At 31.7% G+C, this 25,297-nt stretch overlaps 1 protein-coding gene across 2 annotated transcripts in view; it reads left to right on the forward strand.

The window, feature by feature from the left end:
* Nucleotides 1–25,297, forward strand: part of LOC139529101 (spermidine synthase-like) — a 65,270-nt gene that overhangs the window by 30,442 nt on the left and 9,531 nt on the right. The window contains exons 6-8 of one of the 2 annotated variants that reach the window (XM_071325374.1): nucleotides 8,359–8,504; nucleotides 19,131–19,253; nucleotides 23,937–24,029. In XM_071325374.1, the coding sequence (XP_071181475.1) occupies nucleotides 8,359–8,504; nucleotides 19,131–19,253; nucleotides 23,937–24,029 (362 nt within the window). The remainder of the gene's footprint in view (nucleotides 1–8,358; nucleotides 8,505–19,130; nucleotides 19,254–23,936; nucleotides 24,030–25,297) is intronic. The other variant, XM_071325375.1, reaches the window with a different exon arrangement.

A 25,297-nucleotide genomic window follows, 5' to 3' on the forward strand; every position in this document is an offset into this window, starting at 1 on the left:
GTATTGCGCAAAAGCAAGAAATCTTCATTTTACAGTATTGTGCAATAGCAAGAAATCTTCAATTGCACAGTATTGCGCAATAGCAAGAAATATCTTATTGCACAATATTGGGCAATAACAAGAAATCTTCAATTGCACAGTTTTTATGAAACATTCTTTGAAAATTGGAGTTATCTTTCTTTGTCCAGAATAGTAGTTGAATCAACTTAAATCATTGTTTTATACAAACTACAATGTATATTCACTTTTACTACCAACTAATAAATTAAAACAATCTTTACCATTCAGTGATTACAAGCATTTTTTTAACATTTTTTATATTTATGATGTATTTAAATGAGTAGTTATTGTTGCAAACTCCATTAGAAATTTGAATTGAGATCAGTTTTGGAATAAGGGAAAGGTGGATGTGAAAAAAAAATTGGGGGGGGGGGGGGGGGTACAATTATTCTCATTTCAGATTTCATAAATAAGAAAAAAATTTCTTCAAACATTGTTTTGAGAGGATTATTATTCAACAGCATAGTGAATTGCTGAAAGGCAAAAAAAATTTCAGTTCATTAGGCCAAAATAAAAAGATTGTATGTTTGCCCAAACGCGACCGACCCAAAATAAACCCGCCGACTCAAATTCTTTTTTTGACGTTTTTTTAAAGAAATTTTTTTTCGGATTTTTTTTTGGGTCCGCTCCGTCATCGTACAAAACTTAATGTTTGTCGTCTTTGCGTTTGAAAGTAACTGTGAATAAGAATAAAATGAAAGCGTATAAGAGACGGAGTTAATCGATATTCGATGTTCTCTGTTTTTATCTTCTGATTTAACGAACGTTAAGAAGTAAAAATTTTAATTTTTTGGTCGTATATTGCTATCACGTTGGCGTTGGCGTCGTCATCGTCGTCGTCCGAATACTTTTAGTTTTTGCACTCTAACTTAAGTAAAAGTGAATAGAAATCAATGAAATTTAAACACAAGGTTTATGACCATAAAAGGAAGGTTGGGTTTGATTTTGGGAGTTTTGGTCCCAAAAGTTTAGGAATAAGGGGCCCAAAGGGTCCAAAATTGAACATTGTTTGATTTCATCAAAAATTGAATAATTGGGGGTTCTTTGATATGCCGAATCTAACTGTGTATGTAGATTCTTAATTTTTGGTCCCGTTTTCAAATTGGTCTACATTAAGGTCCAAAGGGTCCAAAATTAAACTTAGTTTGATTTTAACAAAAATTGAATCTTTGGGGTTCTTTGATATGCTGAATTTAAAAATGTACTTAGATTTTTAATTATTGGCCTAGTTTTCAAGTTGGTCCAAATGGGGGTCCAAAATTAAACTTTGTTTGATTTCATCAAAAATTGAATAAATGGGTTCTTTGATATGCCAAATCTAACTGTGTATGTAGATTCTTAATTTTTGGTCCAGTTTTCAAATTGGCCTACATTAAGGTCCAAAGGGTTCAAAATTAAACTAAGTTTGATTTTAACAAAAATTAAATTCTTGGGCTTATTTGATATGCTTTATCTAAACATGTACTTTGATTTTTGATTATGGGCCCAGTTTTCAAGTTGGTCCAAATCAGGATTCCATATCAAGTATTGTGCAATAGCAAGAAATTTTCAATTGCACAGTATTGCACAATAGCAAGAAATATCTAATTGCACAAATATTGTGCAATAGCAATTAATTTTCAATTGGAGTTCTTTCTTTGTATAGAATAGTAGTTGATAATATATGTTGGAAATTTGCCAGACATGACTATGATGTCATTTTCTATTTTTATTTGCCAATAACTTTATGTAAATAACTTCATTGGAAATTTGCCAATATAAAATGTTGCTGATGAAGCTTTTTTTCCTTATCTTATCTAAAATGTTTTTAGATAATGTATGTTGGACATTTGCCAGACATGACTATGATGTCATTTTCTATTTTTATTTGCCAATAACTTTATGTAAATAACTTCATTGGAAATTTGCCAATATTAAATGTTGCTGATGAAGTTTTTTTTATTGTTTTATACAATAAACAATGTATATTCACTTTTACTACCAACCAATCTTTACCATTCAGTGATAACAAGCACTTTATTTTACATTTTAATATTTTATGATGTATTTAAAAGAGTAGTTATTGTTGCAAACTCCATTAGAAATTTGAATTGATATCAGTTTTGGAAAAAGGGAAACGGGGATGTGAAAAAAAATGGGGGGGGGGGAGGGGTTAAATTTTTCTCATTTCAGATTTCATAAATAAAATGAAAATTTCTTCAAACATTTTTTTTAGAGGATTAATATTCAACAGCATAGTGAATTGCTCAAAGGCCAAAAAAAATAGACCACATTCATTCTGTGTCAGAAACCTATGCTGTGTCAACTATTTAATTTTAGATTTAAATAAGTTTGAAGAAGAAATCTTTAATTGATTTGTAAAATCTTGACATTTGTTTTGTGTAAATAAAAACCATGTAATGTCAAAAATTTGATCACAATCCAAATTCAGAGCTGTATCACGCTTGAATGTTTTGTCCATACTTGCCCCAACTGTTCAGGGTTGGACCTCTGCAGTCGTATAAAGCTGCGCCCTGTGGAGCACCTGGTTAAATCATTAAACTTTGCACATTTCAACAGAAAAAAAAATCTATGTCTAGATTTATCTACATTATTTTGTTATAGTCATCATCTGAAACCTGATCGATTAATCGATATTATACTGTTTTACTCGGGATCCGCTTTTAATCGAAATATACTTTTAAAACATTTTAAAAAAAACGGTAAAAAGCAAAACTATGTATTAAATTAAATAGAATTGTCCATGCTAAACTGTTGTTGTTTGAACAATTCTCATCCGTTTTTCAAGTTTTTTCATCATACGACTTCTTCCTGAATGTAGAAGTTTTATATGATATAGCGCCACCTTCTTATTAATAAACCCTGGATTTCACACAGGTGATTTATAATTACTGGACTCAATAAAATCATGTGACTGATAAAAAATTTAAGATGCCATTTTACAACCGTGGTATCACAGATAGTAACCAAAGGGGTCTTGCCGCTGAGACTATGATTTGATAAAATCAAATGACTTTAGTACAGAGCTCTGCAGGCCGTCAATACATGCTAGTTAGTCGTTGTTATTAAATTAATATTCCTCTTAAATATGACTTCCATGGTTTCACCTTTTCTGTTTTCTTTCATTCAGTTTGGCTCAACAAAATGTTATGAATCTTACATACAATGTATATTAATTACTACAAAACACATATCAAGTTCGAATTGTTGGTGGCTTCACTTTTACCATTCTAGTGTAATGGGCCTTAACAAATGGAAAAAAAATGCTGCATTTTTATGTTCTGTTCTCTTACTTTAGTTTGCCTCAACCAAATGTTATGAAACTTATACACAATGCTTATTACCACTAAACATAGATCTCATTTGAATTTCCATGGTGTCACAGACAGATCAAATACAAAGTTTGGTATTGTCACTTTTATCGTTTGTATATGTCCCTTTAAAACTTGATATGATATGCAATCTGGGCCCATCATCTGTGTCTCCTAGACATATTCCCCATTTATTTTTATAAGAACATAAACAGATTGTTTGCATCATATAATGGTTGTGAGTGTCTGTGTCATCCAAAAACACATTTGGCTGAAGACAATTACTTTAGTTTAAGTGAATGGATCTCTATGAAATTTTACCAAAAGGTTCAATGCCATAAAGTTTGGGATTGATTGTGGGGGTTATGGTACTATTAACAGTTAAGAAATTAAGAACCAAAAAGGGGCCAAAACCAATAAAATTGAGAATGGAAATGCATGTTTGTTGTTTCCAGACAATAACTAGTGATTGGATCTTTCTGATATTGTACCACAAGGTTCCATATCACAAAAAAAAAGCTGGGATTGAGTTTGGGAGTAACTGCCCTAAATGTTCAGGAATTAAGGGCCAAAAAGAAGTCTAGTTTCCAGACAATATCTTGTGTATATAAGTATGGATCTCGGAAATTGTTATGCAAGGTACTATACCCCAAATGGAAGGCTAGGATTGAGTGTAGAGTTATTGCCCCATATGTTTAGGAATTAGGGCCAAAAAAGGGGTAAAAAACAAGCATTTTTCTATTTTCCAGGCAATACCTTGTTTTTTAGTGTATGAATCTTTGTGAAATAGTACTGCAAGGTACCATACCACAAGGGAAACCTGGGATTGAGTTGAGGGATCATTAAGGGAAGTTTTGCGCAAAAGCAAGAAATCTTCAATTGCACAGTATTGCGCAATAGCAAGCTAAGATATCATCAATTGCACAGTATTGCCCAATAGCAAGAAATATCTAATTGCATAGTATTTGGCAATAGCACAATAGTGTGCAATAGCAAGATATCTTCAATTACATAGTATTGCACAATAGAAAGAAATATCCAATTGCACAGTATTGTCAATAGCTAGAAATCTTCAATTGAAAATTAATACAAATATTTCGACCTATTTTTCTTTAATTTTTAAGATCCTTCACCACATTTATTTCGTGCCAGAAACCTATATTATGTCAAATGTTTGATCACAATCCAAATTCAGACAGTATAAAACTTGAATATTGTGTCCAAACTTGCACTAACTGTTCAGGGTAGGACTTCTGAGTTCCTCCTATCAAGCTGTGTTTGGCAAAACATTTTATTTCTTATTAAATTCTCTACTTAATTAAAGTACATTACTTTATAAAGGTATTTTTTTAATCATGTTGGTACCAAAGAACCAAAAAATGATACTCAAATCCATCTTAAGTACAGGATTAAGAAACAAAGTAAGCAATTACTAAAACAAATTAGATACTTTTTATTGTTTTTGAGAATTCTAACATGTCTATTAAAGAGCTCTCAAATTCATGTTCACTGAATATCAAATATCATGAATATCTTATTTGATATAACATTGTAAAGATACCTCCAAGTTACAAAATGTTTAAAATAATTCTTGTGTATTAATTTGGAGTTTAGTATGACGTCCATTATCACTGTACTAGTATACATATTTTTAGGGGCCAGCTGAAGGACACCTACGGGTGTGGGAATTCTCGCTACATTGAAGACCCATTGATGGCCTTCGGCTGTTGTCTGCTCTATGGTCGGGTTGTTGTCGCTTTGACACATTCCCCATTTCCTTTCTCAATTTTATATAATATGTATCAACATTAAGTGTGTATTTTTGTCTAACTATCATCTAATTAACTTAGGAGACATCCATTGAAGACTACTGGCGGTCATATAAATATAAATATAGAGATAGTAAGATAGAGATATAAATATGAAAATAAAGATAAATATAGAAATTAATATAAACAAACAGTGACCACATACCATTGGATTTTTCTAGGTTTTCACATTGTAGGTTTAAAGGTATGTTTATCATCGTTTTTACTGGCTTCAATTTAATGTTGACATTTTTATTCTTTTATTGCGACCCCAATTATACCTTTCCATAGATTCACCTGATAGTTATCTGTCCATTTAAAACTTTTGGCAGTTCTATTGTCCCATCTAACAAATACAACAGGTATTGTTCTCTGTGTAGTTTATTCACTGAGACATTTAAATTTCTTCTTAGAGAAATCTATCACTCATTGATTAATCTACCTGAGTAAAAAGTTTATGTGCTAAAAAGATAGAAATAACAGGTTAACCATTATTAAAAATTGCATGTGAGTTTATATTTATGTTTATTCAATCTTTTGAATGTAAACACTTATGCAAACATAAATAATTACATTAGATGTCTGTTTCATTATAATACGTTATTCTGATTGGCTAACTGCACTTCACGTGTTATTCCTTAATCAATTGTATTACTCAATAATTACATAAGATGTATGTTTCATTATAATACTGTATTCTGATTGGCTAACTGCACATTACGTGTTATTCTGTAAGCAGTTGCATTGCTCAATACAACTTTTCATTCATGATAACACGTGGTCCAACAATAAAGTGCACAGGTGAATTAAATAAAAAAATATATTATATTTCGTGTTTTCATGACCATAGCTAAAAAATGTAATTATAAGTATTGAATGCTTCTTTTTGTAACTTTATAGGGTTGTAAAAGCGTTGACCGTGCGCACATTTTTAGAATGAAGCGCTTCCGCCTGCGCTTCATACAAAATGTACTTCGGTCAACGCTTTTACACCCCAATAAATTTACAAAAAGAAGCATTCAATTCTTAAATAAAACTTATCATTCATGATAACAAGAACTCCCACAATAAAGTGCACAGGTGAATTAAAAAAAAATTGATAGAATTTGTGTTTTCCTGATCCTAGCTAAAAAATGTAATTATAAGTATTGAATGCTTCTTTTTGTAACTTCATAGGGTTGTAAAAGCGTTGACCAGGGGCGTAGCTGAGTTGAAATAAAGTGCAATCATATATTGCCGAGCGGATCTAGGTGAAATTTTTTTGAGGCGAGCGAAGCGAGGCGAAAAATATTTTGGACCATTTTATGATGAAAATGATAAATACCCTATCTGTTTCTTACTATACCATATTTCAAGAAACGATAGTAACATCCTAGTGGGTTTCGTAATTTGGAAACCTGGGAACAGATAAGACACAAAATGACAAGCAAAAACTTTCAACATTGAAAACTAACTACAGATGAAAAACACGGACCCTGAAAAAATGTGGCGACCTCCGGTGCTCCGAAGGTAAGCAGGTCCTGCTTCTTGCAAGACACCCGTGGTGTTTCTCACGAGGGTCGTTTTAAAATCAAATGAGAGGTTTCTACGACAACGGTAGAAGGTCATTTGTAACACAGATAACCTAGGTGAATCAATAGTCTTTTGGACGAAATGACAATGGGAATACGAAATCGAACGGCTACTTTTAAGTCTTGACTTATAAGTAAGGGAAATAAATCTTAGATGTTTTAAAGGTGATTTTATTGAGCCTGTATAATTAGATGTTAATACTGCATGTAAGACTTAAACTAGAGTATAGACTAGTATCCAAAGTAAATATATCTATTTTTTGCCAAGGCAAATGATCTCAGAACTCTCTCGGTGTCAATATCCATTTTTATTTTGCTTTCTACCGGGGTTAAACTTTGTGTCGTGATTGTAGTTGCAAGTACAGACACCGCCAGACACGATAATCCGGAAAGACTAAAGACTATCCGAAATTCAATTTCAAGATTTTTTTTTTTTTTTTTTTTTTTGTGAAAAACATGTGCAAGCAAATGATTTTTTGCGTAAAGGCAGCTACGCGCCTGTTGACTGTGCTCACATTTTTAGAATGAAGCACTTCCAAGCTTCATACAAAATGTACTTCTGTCAATGCTTTGACACCCCAATAAAGTTACAAAAAGAAGCATTCAATTCTTAAATAAAAGTTGATTTCTGACAAAATATTCAACATTATTCCTACATTTCAAAAATATTTGACATAAAACCCCTAAAAATGATGATATTTATATTAAGGCCTTCTTAATAGTATGCTATAACCTGAGACTACTATAACACACAAATGACCACAAAATAATTACTATTTGACTGGTCAGTGTAGGAAGTGACCAATCTCTGTGTTATAGTAGTCTCAGCTATAACTTAACAAAAAATGAAAAAATGAAAGTTTCGATAGAAACAATACTTATGTTTTTAAAAAAGGAACATTTTATGATTAAATTAGTGTTTTGAACAGATTGAAAAAATATATTATTAAAATTGAATAAACACAAAATCATGCATTCTAAATGGTAGACCTGTTATTTCTATCTATTTAGCAGATAAACATTTTACTCAGGTAGATTAATCAATGAGCGATATATTTCTCTTACAAGAAATTTAAAGGTCTGAGTGAATAAACTACACAGAGAACAATACCTATTGTATTTGTTAGATGGGACAATAGGACTGCCAAAAGTTTAAATCGGGTGAATCTATGGAAAGGTACAATTGGGTTCGCAATAATAGTTGATTATGTGTGTAGCCAATCTCCAGCTAAGTGGTTCAATTGAAGGGCACATAAATATGGATTTGATAAGGTCCCAATATTCACTTGCAAGTAAATAATTCATCAGTGATGTTTCCTAGCCTATTTTGTCAAAATTTAAAACTAATTTGCTGCTGGTTTCTCTTATTAAATGCCCTTTTAAAACAAAAATGAAGTTAATTAAGAAGTAAAATTAGTTTCAGGAATGTAATAAAAATTTCATTACTGATACATACAATTTCTGAATATTAAGGAAACATTGCAAAGTTCACAGATGTGAAAAATCTGAAAACATCAACAAATTCCTTGGTATTGCAATCTGTTTTGGACCACAGTAATCATACAAATTAAACACAGTTTATAAACTAATTCCTTGGTATATTTTCAGCTGAAAACCTGTATTTAGATCTACCATTCATTGAAAAGTTAATGAAAGTATCAAGGAAGGTATTTCCAAAAGCTGATTATGGATTAACACTCGTACCAACATATACAGGTGGCCATATTGGATTCATTCTTTGTAGCAGCAATCCTGTAAGTTAGAAGTAGAACTTCACAAGAGAATTCTGCTGCATGCTTAATCTGTTTTTATGACCCTGCTGCAGCAGAGGGGGCATTTTGTGTTAACCTCAAAGTCTATCTGTCCATCTGTCCTTCCTTATGTTCTAAAATTAGCTTCCTTTAACTTTATTTTGCCTCAACATAATGTTTTGAAACTTATACACATTTGCGTATTACCACAAAACACAGATAAAGTTTGAATTTGAGTGGCTTCACTTTTACTGTCCTCACAATATAAAATTGAGAATGGAAATGGGGAATGTGTCAAAGAGACAACAACTGGACCAAACAGCCAATGGCCACCAATGGGTCAACACAGTGAGGAAAGTGAGGAAAAAAGCCAATATTGGAGGACATGATGATGAATTTTACCCATTTTTAGCTCACCTGCCCTGAAAGGTCAAGTGATCTTTTCTCATCACTTGGTAGTCATCATCGTCATCTTGTTTACTTTTACAAAAATCTTCTCTTCTGAAACTACGGCGCCAAATTGAACCAAGTGTGGCTACAATCATCACTGAGGTATCTTGTTTTAAAAAATGTGTCCAATTACCACCCTTGCCAACCAACATGGCCGCTTGAATTAGCTAAGAATAGAACATTGGGGGTAAATGCAGTTTTTATACCACCACAAAATAAAATGGGATCCTTTAATGGTATGATGTCATCGTCGTCGTTGTCATCGTCTGTGTAGTCATCTGAAGACACATTTGGTTTCCGGACAATAAATTTAGTTTAAATGAGTGGATCTATATGATTTTTTTAGGAACATTCAATATCACAAAAGGAAGGTTCGGATTGATTTTGGGAATGATGGTCCCAACCGTTTAGGAATAAGGGGCCCTAAAGAAGCATTTTTATACGACTGCCAAAATTAAAAAAACATTTGTCATGTATTGCAATTGGTATCATGTCGTTGTCAGCGTCATCCGAAGACGGATTGTTTCCAGATAATAACTTTTGAATAAGTAAAAAGAAATCAATAAAATTTTAACACAATGTTAATAACCACAAAAGGAAGCTTTGGATTGATTTTTGGGGTTATATGGTCTCAAAGATTTAGGAATTAGGGGCTCAAAGGGGTCATTTATCTAGTTTTAGGACAAAAAGTTGTGAATTAGTATTTCAATTGTTCTGAAATTGTACCACAATGTTTAATACCATAAGTAAAAGATTGGAATTATTTTAAGGGGTTATTGGGCAACCAGTGTAGGAATTAAGGGCCAAAAAGGGGCAAAAACAAGCATTTTTCTAGTTTCAAGACAATAACTTGTGTGTAACTGTATGGATCTCTCTGATATTGTACCACAAATTTCCATATAACACAGGGAAGGCTGGGATTCAGTTTTGGGTTAATTTTCCTGAATATGTAGGAATAAGGGGCCAAAAAGGGGCAAAAAAGAAGCATTTTATATTTTACAGACAATAACTTGTGTTTAAGTGTGTGGATCTCTATAAATTTTTAAAAGAAGGCTTAATACCACTAAAGGAAGGTTGGGATTGATTTTAGGGGTAATGGTCCCAATAGTTTATGAGTTAGGGGCCAAAATCGGGGCCTAAAATAATCATTTTTTGTAATTTTCAAACAATAACTTATGTTTAAGTGTATGAATCTCTGAAATTTAACCACAAGTATCCATACCATGAAGGGATGGTTAGTATTGACATTAGGGGGTTATGGCTCAAAATGATTCGGAATTAGGGGCAAAAAAGGGGAAAATAGATTTCTGGTCATTGGACAAATAAGACAATTTGAAAGGAGTGTAAGGGAGGTAATTCTTAAACATTTAACATACAATGTTGGGTATGTTCGGATTTACCTCCCTTACACTACTTCTATATTATGTATAAAGAAATGTCAGGTTTTGGACTAATTGCAAAAAAGGGGGTGGTAGTTATTTTCAATTTATTTTTCTTCAAATTTCTCAAATTCCAAATTTTTGAAAAGTTAAAAGAAGAAATCTTTAATTGGACAATATTGCCCAATAGATTTGTAAGATCTTGACATCTGTTTCAGGTCAGAACTTGATATTATGTATAAATTTGATCGCAATCCAAATTCAGAGTTATATCAAGCTTGAATGTTGTGTCCATACTTGCTCCAACTGTTCATGGTTCAACTTGTGGTTGTATAAAGCTGTGCCCTGCGGAGCACCTGGTTCTAGGTTCAGGATAATTACTTGTGTATAAGCATTTCAATTGCTCTGAAATTTTTCAATAATGTTAAATATCACAAGTAGAAGGTTTGGATTCATTTTTGGGGTTATGGTGCCTACAGTTTAGGAATTAAGGGGGCTTGAGGGTATAAATATTTTTTTTGTAATATAGGATTTTGCTATATTTTTTTTATAAATGATCTTTATCATATACTTAATAGAAATATGAAATAAAAAAATGGGGTCACTGTTCATTTGAGCTCACAATCTGCCTCCAAAAGAAGCATACATTTTTGTTAATGTCCTTTTTTTCTGTTGAACTAATATGAGAAATTATAAGAGCAATGTAGAGGTAATGTCGAAATAAAAAAAGAAATAAATTACAGAAATCGCTTAAATTTTACAATTGTTTAGTTTGTGTACAGCTTTTTTGAGAACAATAATAAAAAAATAGAGGTCACTGATGAGTTAACAAAGATATCTCAATTTTAATGCCAAAAAATTGGCATTTTTGCACCAAAGGGAGATAATTAATTGTACTACAAGGTTCCATACTACAAAGGAAAGGCTTGGATTGAGTTTGTGGTTAATTGGTCCAAGGGGGATTAAAAAATTGGGGGGGGGGGTTTCTAATTCTTTTAAGGGGTTCATATTTTTTTTATTTTTTTTTCAAATTTCAAATTTTTAAAGCTTTTAAGAAGAAATCTTCCATTTTACAGTTATTGTGTGTCAAGAATTTAATTATAATCCAAATTCAGATCGATCTTTATCAAGCGCAAATATTGTGTCCAGTTTTGCCCCAACTGTTCAGGGTTGACCCACTGCGCTTGTCAAAACAATTTATTGGTTATTATCTTGAGTATTTTTATAGATAGAGAGAAATTGTAAACAGCAATTATGTTCAGCAAATTAAGATCTACATACAAGTCAACATGACCAACATGTCAATCAATTAAGGAGTTATTGCCCTTAATAGTAAACTTTTAACAATTATTTGGTAATTTTGTAATCTTTTACAAAAATCTTCGACTCTGAAACTGCTGAGACAAATTAAACCAATCTTGGCCACAATTATCTTTATGGTATTTAGTTTTAAAAATGTGTCAGATGACCCCTCCTACCAAGCAACATGGCCGACATGACTAAAATAGAACATAGGGGTAAAATGCATTTATCTCTGTCCATCCGTCAGTATGGCAAATCAGTTTTCCAGACTTTTTCTTCATGCTTGAAGATACATGTATTGATTTGATATCTGGTGTATTGTTTTATCATGCGGTTACAGGTCAAGTTCGATTTTCATGATTTTAGCTTTTCTCTACGTTCAGTTAAAGCCCTTTCCCTAGAATTTAATTTTTGATGAAATACTTATTTTAAATTACTAGATTTCTGTTCAAAGGGAAAAAACTCTTTTTTTAAAGATTTGTAAAAGACATTGTACAATCATCAATGAGGTATCTAGTTTCAAAAATGTGTACAGTGACCCAGCCAACCAACCAAGATGGCCACCATGGCTAAAAATAGAACATAGGGGTAAAATGAAGATTTTGGCTTATAACTCTGAAACCAAAGCATTTAGAGCAAATCGGACACGGGGTTAAGATGTTTATCAAGTTAAGATCTATCTGACCTGAAATTTTCAGACGAATCGGACAACTGGTTGTTGGGTTGCTGCCCCTGAATTGGTAATTTTTAAAGAAATTTTGCCGTTTTTGGTTATTATCTTAAATATTATTGTAGATAAAGATAAACTGTAAACAGCAATAATGTTCAGCAAAGTAAGATATACAAATAAGTCAACATGACAAAAATGGTCAGTTGACCCCTTAAGGAGCAATTGCCCTTTACAGTCAATTTTAACAATTTTCATAAATTTTGTAAATTTTTGTAAATTTTTAACAAAATATTTTCCTCTGTAACTAATGGGCAAAGTTCATTATATACACATGGAAAAAAGTATTGCAACACCAAATTGAAATTGAAATTAAAAAAACACTTTTCATTTTTTTGGGATATAATTTGGTAAAATAGAACTAGTTAAACATTATTTAAGTATCACCTGAATTTAATAAAAAAATATCGACTCGATAATTTTTTATCTGCACATGCAGCTACTCTACCCGTAAACAGCAAAACAGTTGTTTTTATCCTCATTGTTTTCAACCCTTTAAACAACCAAATTTTTAAAGTTATGTAATTGACATCTTATAATGGGTCCTGGACAACTCTTAACTGCAGCAAGATGGCAGATTATCAGCATAAGGGAAGCAGGGATGTCGCTGTAAAAACTGCACGTTTTGTTGGTCATCACCATTTCTCTATAAGTCGTTTTGAGAATAAATCAGGCAATAAATGCTGTAAAAGACATTCCGAGATAATGAAGACCCCCTATACCATTTGCTAAGAAAAATCAAGCATAATGAAGGTTGGTCAGAAGGAAACCCATTGCATACAAGACAATCCTAAAAAGAGAGTGGTGGCCATACAGGAGCCTTTTAACAAGAACTGTTCGAGATCGACTCATCGCTACTGGTTATCGTGCGATAAGACCATTTCGGAGACCTTTGCTAACGAACAGACACACAGTTTTCCGTATCCAATGTTGTGCAGAGTTCGCCAAAGTTGGAAATTAGCATTGTGGAGGAAGATCCAATGTTCAAATGGAATTCGGTTCATCTTCCTTGGCACGATCGTAGCCCGGATTTCAACCATATCGAGCATATTTGGGACACTATTGGGCGGAAAGTGCGCGAAAGGACACCCCAGTTCAAACCCATCATGAAATAAACAATGCCCGTCATCAGAAATGGTTGCTGCTACCTTAGCAACAAATTAGTCAATTTATGGCAGGAATCAGAAGACGTTTAGATGCGGTTATCCGTTTGGATAGAGGCTGCACACAAAGTACTAATTCTTTGGCGTATAACCATCAACCATGATGTGAACAGTCATCTAAGGATTAATTTTGAAATGTCTGACATTGTAATGTTCGACTACAGTAAAAGTTGTAAAATGCATTTTTTTGTACAAAAAACACTCCATTTTGGTATTAAAATTGTGGTTATATAAATCATTTTTTTTTCAAACATTTTTTGTTCGTTTCAATGCCAATGTTATCATAAACTATGTTTCAATAATATTATACACATATTTTATTATATTTCATCCAAAAAAAGAGGCTGATTTTTCAAATTTTAAAAAATCAAGGTGTTGCAATACTTTTTATACGACCGCAAATTTTGAAAAAATTTTCGTCGTATATTGCTATCACGTTGGCGTCGGCGTCGTCGTCGTCGTCCGTCGTCGTCCGGCGTCCGAATACTTTTAGTTTTTCGCACTCTAACTTTAGTAAAAGTGAATAGAAATCTATGAAATTTTAACACAAGGTTTATGACCATAAAAGGAAGGTTGGTATTGATTTTGGGAGTTTTGGTCCCAACATTTTAGGAATACGGGGCCAAAAAGGGCCCAAATAAGCATTTTCTTGGTTTTCGCACCATAACTTTAGTTTAAGTTAATAGAAATCTATGAAATTTTGACACAAGGTTTATGACCACAAAAGAAAGATTGGGATTGATTTTGGGAGTTTTGGTTTCAATAGTTAAGGAATAAGGGGCCAATAAAGGGCCCAAATAAGCATTTTTCTTGGTTTTTGCACAATAACCTTAGGTTAAGTAAATGGAAATCTATGAAATTTAAACACAATGTTTATGACCACAAAAGGAAGGTTGGTATTGATTTTGGGAGTTTAGGACCCAACAGATTAGGAATTAGGGGCCAAAAAGGGACCCAAATAAGCATTTTTCTTGGTTTTCGCACTATAATGTTAGTATAAGTAAATACAAATCTATGAAATTTAAACACAAGGCTTATGACCATAAAAGGAAGGTTGGTATTGATTTTGGGAGTTTTGGTCCCAACAGTTTAGGAAAAAGGGGCCCAAAGGGTCCAAAATTAAACTTTGTTTGATTTCATCAAAATTGAATAATTGGGGTTCTTTGATATGCCGAATCTAACTGTATATGTAGATTCTCAACTTTTGGTCCCGTTTTCAAATTGGTCTACATTAAGGTCCAAAGGGTCCAAAATTAAACTTAGTTTGATTTTGACAAAAAATGAATCGGTTGGGTTCTTTGATATGTTGAATCTAAAAATGTACTTAGATTCTTGATTATTGAAGTTTTTTTGGTCCAGTTTTCAAATTGGTCTACATTAAGGTCCAAAGGGTCCAAAATTAAACTTTGTTTGATTTCATCAAAAATTGAATCCTTGGGGTTCTTTGATATGCCAAATCTAACTGTCTATGTAGATTCTTCATTTTTGGTCCTGTTTTCAAATTTCAAATTCTACATTAAAGTCCAAAGGGTCCAAAATTAAACTAAGTTTGATTTTAACAAAAATTGAATTCTTGGGCCTCTTTGATATGCTGAATCTAAACATGTACTTAGATTTTTGATTATGGGCCCAGTTTTCAAGTTGGTCCAAATCAGGATCTAAAATTATTATATTAAGTATTGTGCAATAGCAAGTCTTTTCAATTGCACAGTATTGTGCAATGGCAAGAAATATCTAATTGCACAATATTGTGAAATAGCAAATTTTTTTTTAATTAGAGTTATCTTTCTTTGTCCAGAATAGTAAGCAAGAAATATCCTATTTGTGCAATAGCAAGAATTTTTTTTAATTGGAGTTATCTTTCTTTGTCCAGAATCAACTTAAATCTTTGTTATATACAATATACAATGTATATACACTTTTTACTACCAACTGATAAATTTAAATAATCTTTACCATTCAGTGATAACAAGCAGTTTTTTTACATCTTAATATTTTATGATGTATTTAAATGAGTAGTTATTGTTGCAAACTCCATTAGAAATTTGAATTGATATCAGTTTTGAAAAAGGGAAACGGGGATGTGAAAAAAAAGGGGGGGGGTTAAATTTTTCTCATTTCAGATTTCATAAATAAAAAGAAAATTTCTTCAAACATTTTTTTGAGAGGATTAATATTCAACAGCATAGTGATTTGCTCAAAGGCAAAAAAAACCTTTTAAGTTCATTAGACCACATTCATTCTGTGTCAGAAACCTATGCTGTGTCAACTATTTAATTTTAGATTTAAAAAGTTTGAAGAAGAAATCTTTAATTGATTTGTAAAATCTTGGCATTTGTTTTGTGTAAAAAAAAACCATGTAATGTCAAAAATTTGATCACAATCCAAATTCAGAGCTGTATCATGCTTGAATGTTTTGTCCATACTTGCCCCAACTGTTCAGGGTTCGACCTCTGCGGTCGTATAAAGCTGGCCCTGCGGAGCACCTGGTTTCCATGTGTATAGATGAAGATAATTGTGAGTAGCAAGGATGTTCAGTTATAAAATTGTGAAAGGAAATGGGGAATGTGCCAAAGCGACAACAACCCGACCATACAGCAGACAACAGCTGAAGGCCATTAATGTGTTTTCAATGTAGTGAGAAACTCCCGCACCTGTAGGCGTCCTTTAGCTGGCCTCTTAAAAAATATGTATACTAGTAAAGTGATAATGGATGTCATACTAAACTCCGAATTATGCACAAGAAACTAAATTTAAAAATCATACAAGACTATCATAGGTCAGAGGTTCCTGACTTGGGACAGGCGCAAAATTGCGGCGAGGTTATGTTTATGAGATCTCAACCCTCCCCCTATACCTCTAGCCAATGTAGAAAAGTAAACGCATAACAATACGCACATTAAAATTCAGTTCAAGAGTAGTCTGAGTCTGATGTCAGAAGTTGTAACAAAAGAAAATAAATAAAATGACAATAATACATAAATAACAACAGAGTACTAGCAGTTAACTGACATGCCAGCTCCAGACCTCAATTAAACTGATTGAAAGATTATGTCTTCATCATATGAATATCAGGCACAATCCCTCCTGTTAGGGGTTAACTATCATACTATCATAAAAATATGAGAAGAACATAACCCGTGTCATGCCAACAACTGTTTTTTAAATAAATGTGTTTAGTTTAGATGCAAAGACCCTATAAGTTAATCAATATTAAAGCCAAAATATGCAATCTTTAATGACCTGACAACAGTATCGTAACTATATCCCTTCTTAATTAGTCTGTTTAAAGGTTTTGTCAGCTTTTTAGATGAATACTGACATTTTTGTGCTTTGTAAAGAATATTACCATAAAAGATTGGATGTGAAGTACCTGAACCTATAAGATGTCTGCATGTTGAATTATATTTACGAATTATTTCCTTATACCGATGATAAAATTTAGTAAATGTTTTGACTAGTGTGTGATATCAAAAACCCTGGTGTAATATCTTTTCAGTGATACATAAATTTCTCTCACTAAAATCTAATACGTTGTTACATACACGAGCGAATTGTACACCATAAGATAGTGACAAGGGAACCTCACCATCTAAAAATGGATAATTAACGATAGGAAATGAAAAATCATCTCTTTTATCATAAATTTTGTATTAAGCTTCCCGTTAATGATATAGATATCAAGATCGAGGAAAGGGCAGTGGTCATTGTTAGTATAAGCTTTATTTAGAGTAAGTTCAACAGGATAAATTTCTTTAGTATACATACTGAAGTCGTCATTATTGAGAGCCAATATATCATCCAAATATCTAAAAGTACATGTATTGTTAAATTTTTGTATCAAATGTTGTTTCGATGGGTCTGTGCTAATTTTAGTCATAAAATGTAACTCATTACAATACAAAAACAGGTCCGCAATAAGTGGTGTACAGTAAGTCCCCATTGGAATTCCAATAGTTTGACAATATACGGAATCTCCAAAGCGAACAAAGATGTTATCAAGTAAAAATTCAAGCGCATATATAGTATCAAAGCATGTCCAATTGACATAGTTCTTTTGTTTATTGCTACTAAAAAATGACCTAAAAGAGTTTGAACATATGTACTCGCATTCTGACTTTTTAAATGCCCAGTTAATTAGGGATGTGAATTTTTTCTTAATAAGAATATGAGGCAAAGTGGTATATTATAAGAGTAGAAAAATCAAAACTTTGAACAGATTCAAAATCACCAATATATGCATGCAATTTATTAAGTACTTCCAACGAGTTTTTGACACTCCAAAAGTAATTTATTCCACTATTTTCAAAGGGTTTATTTGAATAATTTATTATCAGGTTTTTTATTGTACCAAGTGTACTAGTAAGTAAAATAGACAATTTAAAGTAAAGTAAAGTAAGATCTACAAACACATCACCATCACAAAAACACAATTTTGTCATTAATCCATCTTGTGTCTTTTGTTTTATATGCACATACACCAAGGTGAGCGACCCAGGCTCTTAAGAGCCTTTAGTTTTTTTATACGACTGCAAACATTTTTTTGCGTCGTATAATGGTATCATGTTGTCTGCATCGTCGTCGTCGTTCGAAGACCCATTTAGTGTCCAGACAATAACTTTAGTTTTAGTGAATGGATCTCTAAAAAATTTTACCAGAAGGTGCAATGCCACTAAAGGAATGATAGGATTGATTTTTGGGGTTATGGTCTCAATAGTTTAGGAATTGGGGGCCAAAAAGGGGGGTCCAAAATAAGCATTTTTGTAGTTTTCAAACAATAACTTGTGTTTAAGTGTATGAATCTCTCTGAAATTATACCACATGTTTGCATACCATAAAGGGATGGCTAGTATTGACTTTGGGGGTTGCAGCTCAAAATGTTTTGAAATTAGGGGCAAAAAAGGGGAAAAAATAGTTTTTTTTCTGGTCATTGGACAATTAAGACAATTTAAAAGCAGTGAAAAGGAAGGTAATTCAAAAACATTTCACATACAATGTTCGGTATGTTTTCTGATTTACCTGCTTGAAACTACTTGTAAATCACTTGTAAATTATATATAAACTAATGGACTAATTGTAAAAAAAGGGGGGTGGTAGTAGTTTTAATTTTATTTTTCTTCCAAATTTTTGAAAAGATGGAGAAGAAATCTTTAATTGCACAATATAATTTGCGCAATAGATTTGTAAGATCTTGACATTTGTTTTGTGTCAGAAACCCATTTTATGTCAAAAATTTGATCACAATCCAAATTCAGAGCTGTATCAAGCTTGAATGTTGTGTCTATACTTGCCCCATCTGTTCAGGGTACAACTGCTGCGGTCGTATAAAGCTGTGCCCTGTGGAGCACCTGGTTAATTTTATTATTAGTTTTAATTTATAAGTTTTTTTCAATGGTTCATTTATAGAATTTAGGCAAAAAGGAACACCGATATTCATGTTTCTTGCTTTTTCAGATAGTTCTTATAGCATCATAACCATTGAAACATGTATTTTTGTCAATAAACCCATTAAAAAAAAGAAACCATTTAACTAGCAATATTTTTTACAGGATAATAGGTATATTCAGGCTTAAAATGTTTATGATACCTGTTTTTTTTTTCTCAACAGGATACCTGTTTTAGGGAGCCATTAATGACTTATACAGATGCTGAAATAAAAGAAAGGAATTTAAAGTATTATAACACAGAAGTCCATAGGGCATGTTTTACCCTTCCTCAGTTTGCAAAAGAGGTAGAGTTATTTATGTATGAACTTTCCATAACCTAAAGGCTAAAATGAAGTGTGAAGAAGTTTTATCAGTTGTCCTTGGGGTTCTTTGATATGCTGAATCTAAACATGTATTTAGATTTTTGATTATAGGCCCAGTTTTCAAGTTGGTCCAAAATCGGGGTCCAAAATTAAACTTTGTTTGATTTCAACACAAATTGAATATATGGGGTTCTTTGATATATGCTGAATCTAACCATGTATTTAGATTTTTGATATTTGGGCCCGGTTTTCAAGTTGGTCTAAATCAGGGTCCAAAATTAAAGTTTGTTTGATTTCTACAAAAATTAAATCCTTGGGGTTCTTTGATATGCTGAATCTAAACATGTATTAAGATTTTTGCTTATGGGACCAGTTTTCAAGTTGGTCCAAATCGGGGTCCAAAATTAAACTTTGTTTGATATCAACAAAATTTGAATCCTTGGGGTTCTTTGATATGCTGAATCAAAACATGTATTTAGATTTTTGATTATAGGCCCAGTTTTCAAGTTGGTCCAAATCAGGGTCCAAAATTAAACTTTGTTTTGATTTCATCAAAAATTGAATTCTTGGGGTTCTTTGATATGCCGAATCTAACCATGTATTTAGATTTTGGATATTGGGCCATAAAAGGTAAATGTCCTATTTAAAAATATTAAGTTTTTAAGTTTAAGTTCTTAGACCACATTCGTTCTGTGTCAGAAACCAATGTTGTGTCAACTATTTAATCACAATCCAAATTCAGAGCTGTATCAAGCTTGAATGTTGTGTCCATACTTGCCCCAACTGTTAAGGGTTCGAACTCTGCTGTCGTATAAAGCTGTGCCCTGCGGGGCATCTGGTTGGTTATTATCCTGAATATTATTATAGATAGAGATAAACTGTAAACAGCAATAATGTTCAGCAAAGTAAGATCTACAAATAAGTCAACATTACCAAAATTGTCAGTCGATCCCGTAGGGAGTTATTGCCCTTTATAGTCAATTTTTATACAATTTTGTAATCTTTTACAAAAATCTTCTCCTCTGAAACTACTGGGCCAAATTTAACCAAACTTGGCCACAATCATCATTGAGGTATCTAGTTAAAAATGTGCCCAGTGACCTGGCCAACCAAGCAAGATGGCTGCCATGGCTAAAATTGAACATAGGGGTAAAATGTAGATTTTGGCGTGCATCTCTGAAATCCAGGGATGATTCCAGGTGTTTTCAAATGGGTCCCTTGAATATCAAATTGGGAAATTTTATCCCAATTGGGAATTTTTTATGCATACAATCTAAGACGAAATAAGATCTTTTTCCTGTAAAAACGGAAAATGAATATTAAGTTAATTTCACCTGTACACTGATGGAAGAAATTATTGGATTCAGACCAGGGAAGTTGTAATACATGAATATGATTGCATATGATGCACTATGATCTTAACTTTGGTAAACGAGGCCTATTACAAAAACATATATACCACAAGTACCAGCTAACATAAACCTATGGCAAGCCGTTAAGCTATTTATTCGAATTTCAAATTATCTCATAATATATAAGATATCTTATGTAATATATAAGATATCTCATATAACATATAAGATTTATTTAAGATATCTTAAAGTATATGAAATATCTTATAAATATGTTTTGTACAAGATATCTTATAAAATTTATTGGATATCATATTAAGAAAATTATATGAAATATCTTATAATTTATGTATGATATCTCTAATACTATTTCTTCTAATATATAAGATATCATAAATAATATTTTTTATAAGATATCTTATATAAAATAGATATCTTATATAATATAGAAGATATCCAATATCGATTTTAAAATATATATCTTACATATACTTTATATAAGATATCTTACAAATATACTTTATATAAGATATCTTATATAGTTTATAAGATATCTTATATAATTTATAAGATATCTGATAAAGAAAATTATATGAGATATCTTATAAACTATAAGATTTCTCATAAAGTATTTAAGGTATCTTGTGAACTATATAAGATATCTTATAAACTTTTACTTTATAAGATATCTTTCAAACTATATCAAATATCTAATGAACTATTATATAAGATATCTTGTAAAGTTTATGAGATATTTTGAAGTTATATTAAATAGCAAAACGGCTTGCCATATTAACCTGTGAAAAAAAATCATCCATTGGGTATTTTTTCAACAGATCATCTTTATAAACTTACCTTGATTTAAATGTATTTCAAATAGAACTGGCCAATTGTCGAATTCAGAAAAGCAATTAATTGATAAGATATTTAAAGCAATTGAACCAGTGAACTTTAAAATTATTTGGATCATTTTCATATCTTTTGAAACAGTTCCATAATGATGACATCGTATTTTAGGGGGGGGGGGGGGTCTCATTTCATGAATGGTCTATCATCAACTTATTTTCAAAAACGCTCAAACTTTTGTCTTTTGCGGAAAAAAGTGCAAAATATAAAATAATTTCTTTTACAAAACAAGTTTTAATCAAATTACATAACCGGCTCTGCTGAGCGATCTGCTTACCATTAAAATTCATTCATCAATATGTTATATCAAAATTTGAAAACTTGAATTTGCTCTTTGCCGAGGTCTGTTTTGACACCCATTTTGACAAAAAGCATATTTTTTATCAACCTGCTGAGCGATCTACTTTTACGAGACCAAAAACTCCGATAACATTTTAACTGCAATTGAATCCGGCCGCCAAAATTGTTTACCTCATGTTGACATAATTAAATCGTTTGTTAATAAAATGCGATCATAGTCAGCATTCTTATCCGGATTTTACTACGCTTTAACGACAAACTCAGGGGTTCACGCAATTATACTTGCTGTAATCAGTAACGGAAACTTTTCAGGAAATACCGACTTCTGTTTTATTTCCTGAATTGGGAATTTATATTTCAAACATTTTTTTGGGGGGCCGCTGGCCGATTTAAGGGCCGTTAAGCGGCCCTAAACTATATAGTGGAATCATCCCTGGAAATCAAACCATTTAGAGCAAATCTGACAGGGGGTAAACATGTTGATCAGATTAAGATCTATCTGCCCACAAATTCGACAATCATTTGTTGGGTTTCTGTCCCTGAATTGGTTGTTTTAAGAAAATGTTTGGTTATTATCTTGGTATCATTATAATAGTATCTGATACTATTAATTATGTTTTAACCTTATTTCACATGATTTACAAAGCATGGGTAAATACAAGGGATCGACACAGGCTCTTGAGAGTCTCTAGTTTAAAGGAGTTATTGCCCTTGAAAGATGATTTTTACCAATTTATTTTTTAGTTTTTTATAGAAAATATAATAGATGGAGTGATTTTTTTACAGAAATGTTTAAACACACATTAATCATGTTAATATACATTAAACAGCAAATTAGTCATTGATACAAAATCTACAAAAAAAATCCAGTTGAGTGATTCTTGATTTTAAAAAGATTGAAAGTACCAATATGACAAATTGACAATAATATTTAGTTTAGTTTTAATTTACTTATAACAAAATCAGAATTTACACTGATAAAACTAATATTCAAAAATATAATTACAGTGTTAAATTGGAAACCTTTTAGAACACTAGTAATTTTATTCAAAAGATTGAAAAGTTTTCTCACATCACTGTTAAAATTAGGATTTGAAATTCAGTGTGCGATTAGCTTTCTACAGGTGCAAATAAACTTTGTTACTATGGAAGATTTTTGTTACTATGGAAGATTTGAGTACCAGTTTGAAGTCATTTGTGGTAAGGAAACAACCAAAAAAGAAAATTACCAATATGGAACCAAAAAAAATAGAATTAAGAAAGTTGTTTATTAATATTTAAGAATTTATTGATAGAATGGAATTTAAATTTTTCTTAAATGAACATGGCCATAAATTGTGTAGTGTAGTGTAAAGTTGTAATACGACCAAATCATGGGACGTCACATCTGGTTGTATACCTAAATAGATTGGAAAAAAATATTCCCATGAATTTAACAGTTGTAGGTAATTAATCCTTTGGAAACTTGAGCTTACATGGTTACTAAAGCTTGTACACAGGTTAAATAAGGGGGACATTTGATTAACTTCCAGTGATGGTTATTTTCTTATATGCAATAAAATGTTATGTGAAACTTTTTCTATAGTACTGGACAGGATAAAACTTTACTCATGCCAAGTATTTCTTTATTTGAAACAAAGATAAATTCTGCACAACTTTTTGAAAAGTACAAATTTAACAAAGACCTTATAGGGGAAAATCATTGGTGGTAATTACACCTAAACTGTAAAGAGTAGAAAATTCAAAATAATAAACCAAGTTTAAAGGACCATCAAAAGCATGTAATCTATTTGAAACATCCAAAGAATTTTTAACGCTCCAAAAATAGTGCTTTCCACTATTTTTATGTTTTAATACAAAAGTTAATAATAATCGTTGTAAAGGAGCTATTTAATAGCATTGAAAGATGAGTTGATTAGAACACTTATATTAGAGGCTGAGATGAAAATATATCTTACAGGTTTTTTGGTGTAGTTTAGTTAACAAACAGGACCTTCAAATTTTCAGAAGATATCTTTAGTTGAGGTTTGATAATGATATAATTGTTATGACTCTCTGTGCAGCACAGGGACATTACAGATTACAACAACATTATTTTCTCAAATAGGATGTTATGATTAATTTTGAGCAAAGCGGTGCAGAGACTCCATTTGAGAGATATTCCCCTGTATGTGATACACATGTTCTACTGGCTGAAATTGTAAGTTCACTCTTTATTGGAGTTATTGCTATGTAGCAATTTTAAGCCATTTTAAGTGTTATCTTGAAAGCTAATATCATAAATAGATAACTTAGAATAGGAAAGTAGTAGGGCCTGGTTTTGACCCAAGAAAATAAATTGTATGATAACTTTTTCAAATTGGCACATAATGTTTAAAAATGCATAGAGTCAAGAAATAAAAATAAAAAACATTAAGATTTTTATGTGGTGACGTCACAATTACGTCATAATGTGTACTGTTTTCACAAAAACGATGAAAAATACAGAATTTATGCAATTTTCTATCTTTATTTCCATTGTGGAAACATTGTGCGCAGCCAAGAAACAACAAAATGATCTAACAGAAGCTTTATTATATCTATTGACAAAATCTCACCAAAAATGTAGTTGTTTCTTGGGTGCACACATACTTTTTCAATCTAAAATATACTTAAAATTTGATGAAAAACAAGGAAAGTCATGAAATTTTACAAAATATGCAAATTGAGTCATGATTTGTTGCCATATGGTAAGGGATGACATCAAAAGTTCAATGTAGGATAAATAACTTAATTCACATTGTTTTTTCACTGACCCCCAACCCCCCTTCTTAATTTAATTTGAAAAAGAAAATTACCAATATGGAACCAAAAAAATTAGAATTAAGAAAGTTGTTTATTAATATTTAAGAATTTATTGATAGAATGGAATTTAAATTTTTCTTAAATGAACATGGCCATAAATTGTGTAGTGTAGTGTAAAGTTGTAATACGACCAAATCATGGGACGTCACATCTGGTTGTATACCTAAATAGATTGGAAAAAAATATTCCCATGAATTTAACAGTTGTAGGTAATTAATCCTTTGGAAACTTGAGCTTACATGGTTACTAAAGCTTGTACACAGGTTAAATAAGGGGGACATTTGATTAACTTCCAGTGATGGTTATTTTCTTATATGCAATAAAATGTTATGTGAAACTTTTTCTATAGTACTGGACAGGATAAAACTTTACTCATGCCAAGTATTTCTTTATTTGAAACAAAGATAAATTCTGCACAACTTTTTGAAAAGTACAAATTTAACAAAGACTTATAGGGGAAAATCATGGTGGTAATTACACCTAAACTGTAAAGAGTAGAAAATTCAAAATAATAAACCAAGTTTAAAGGACCATCAAAAGCATGTAATCTATTGAAACATCCAAAGAATTTTTAACGCTCCAAAAATAGTGCTTTCCACTATTTTTATGTTTTAATACAAAAGT

This window comes from Mytilus edulis, chromosome 6 (assembly GCF_963676685.1).
Source record: "Mytilus edulis chromosome 6, xbMytEdul2.2, whole genome shotgun sequence".
Classification (NCBI taxonomy): domain Eukaryota; kingdom Metazoa; phylum Mollusca; class Bivalvia; order Mytilida; family Mytilidae; genus Mytilus; species Mytilus edulis.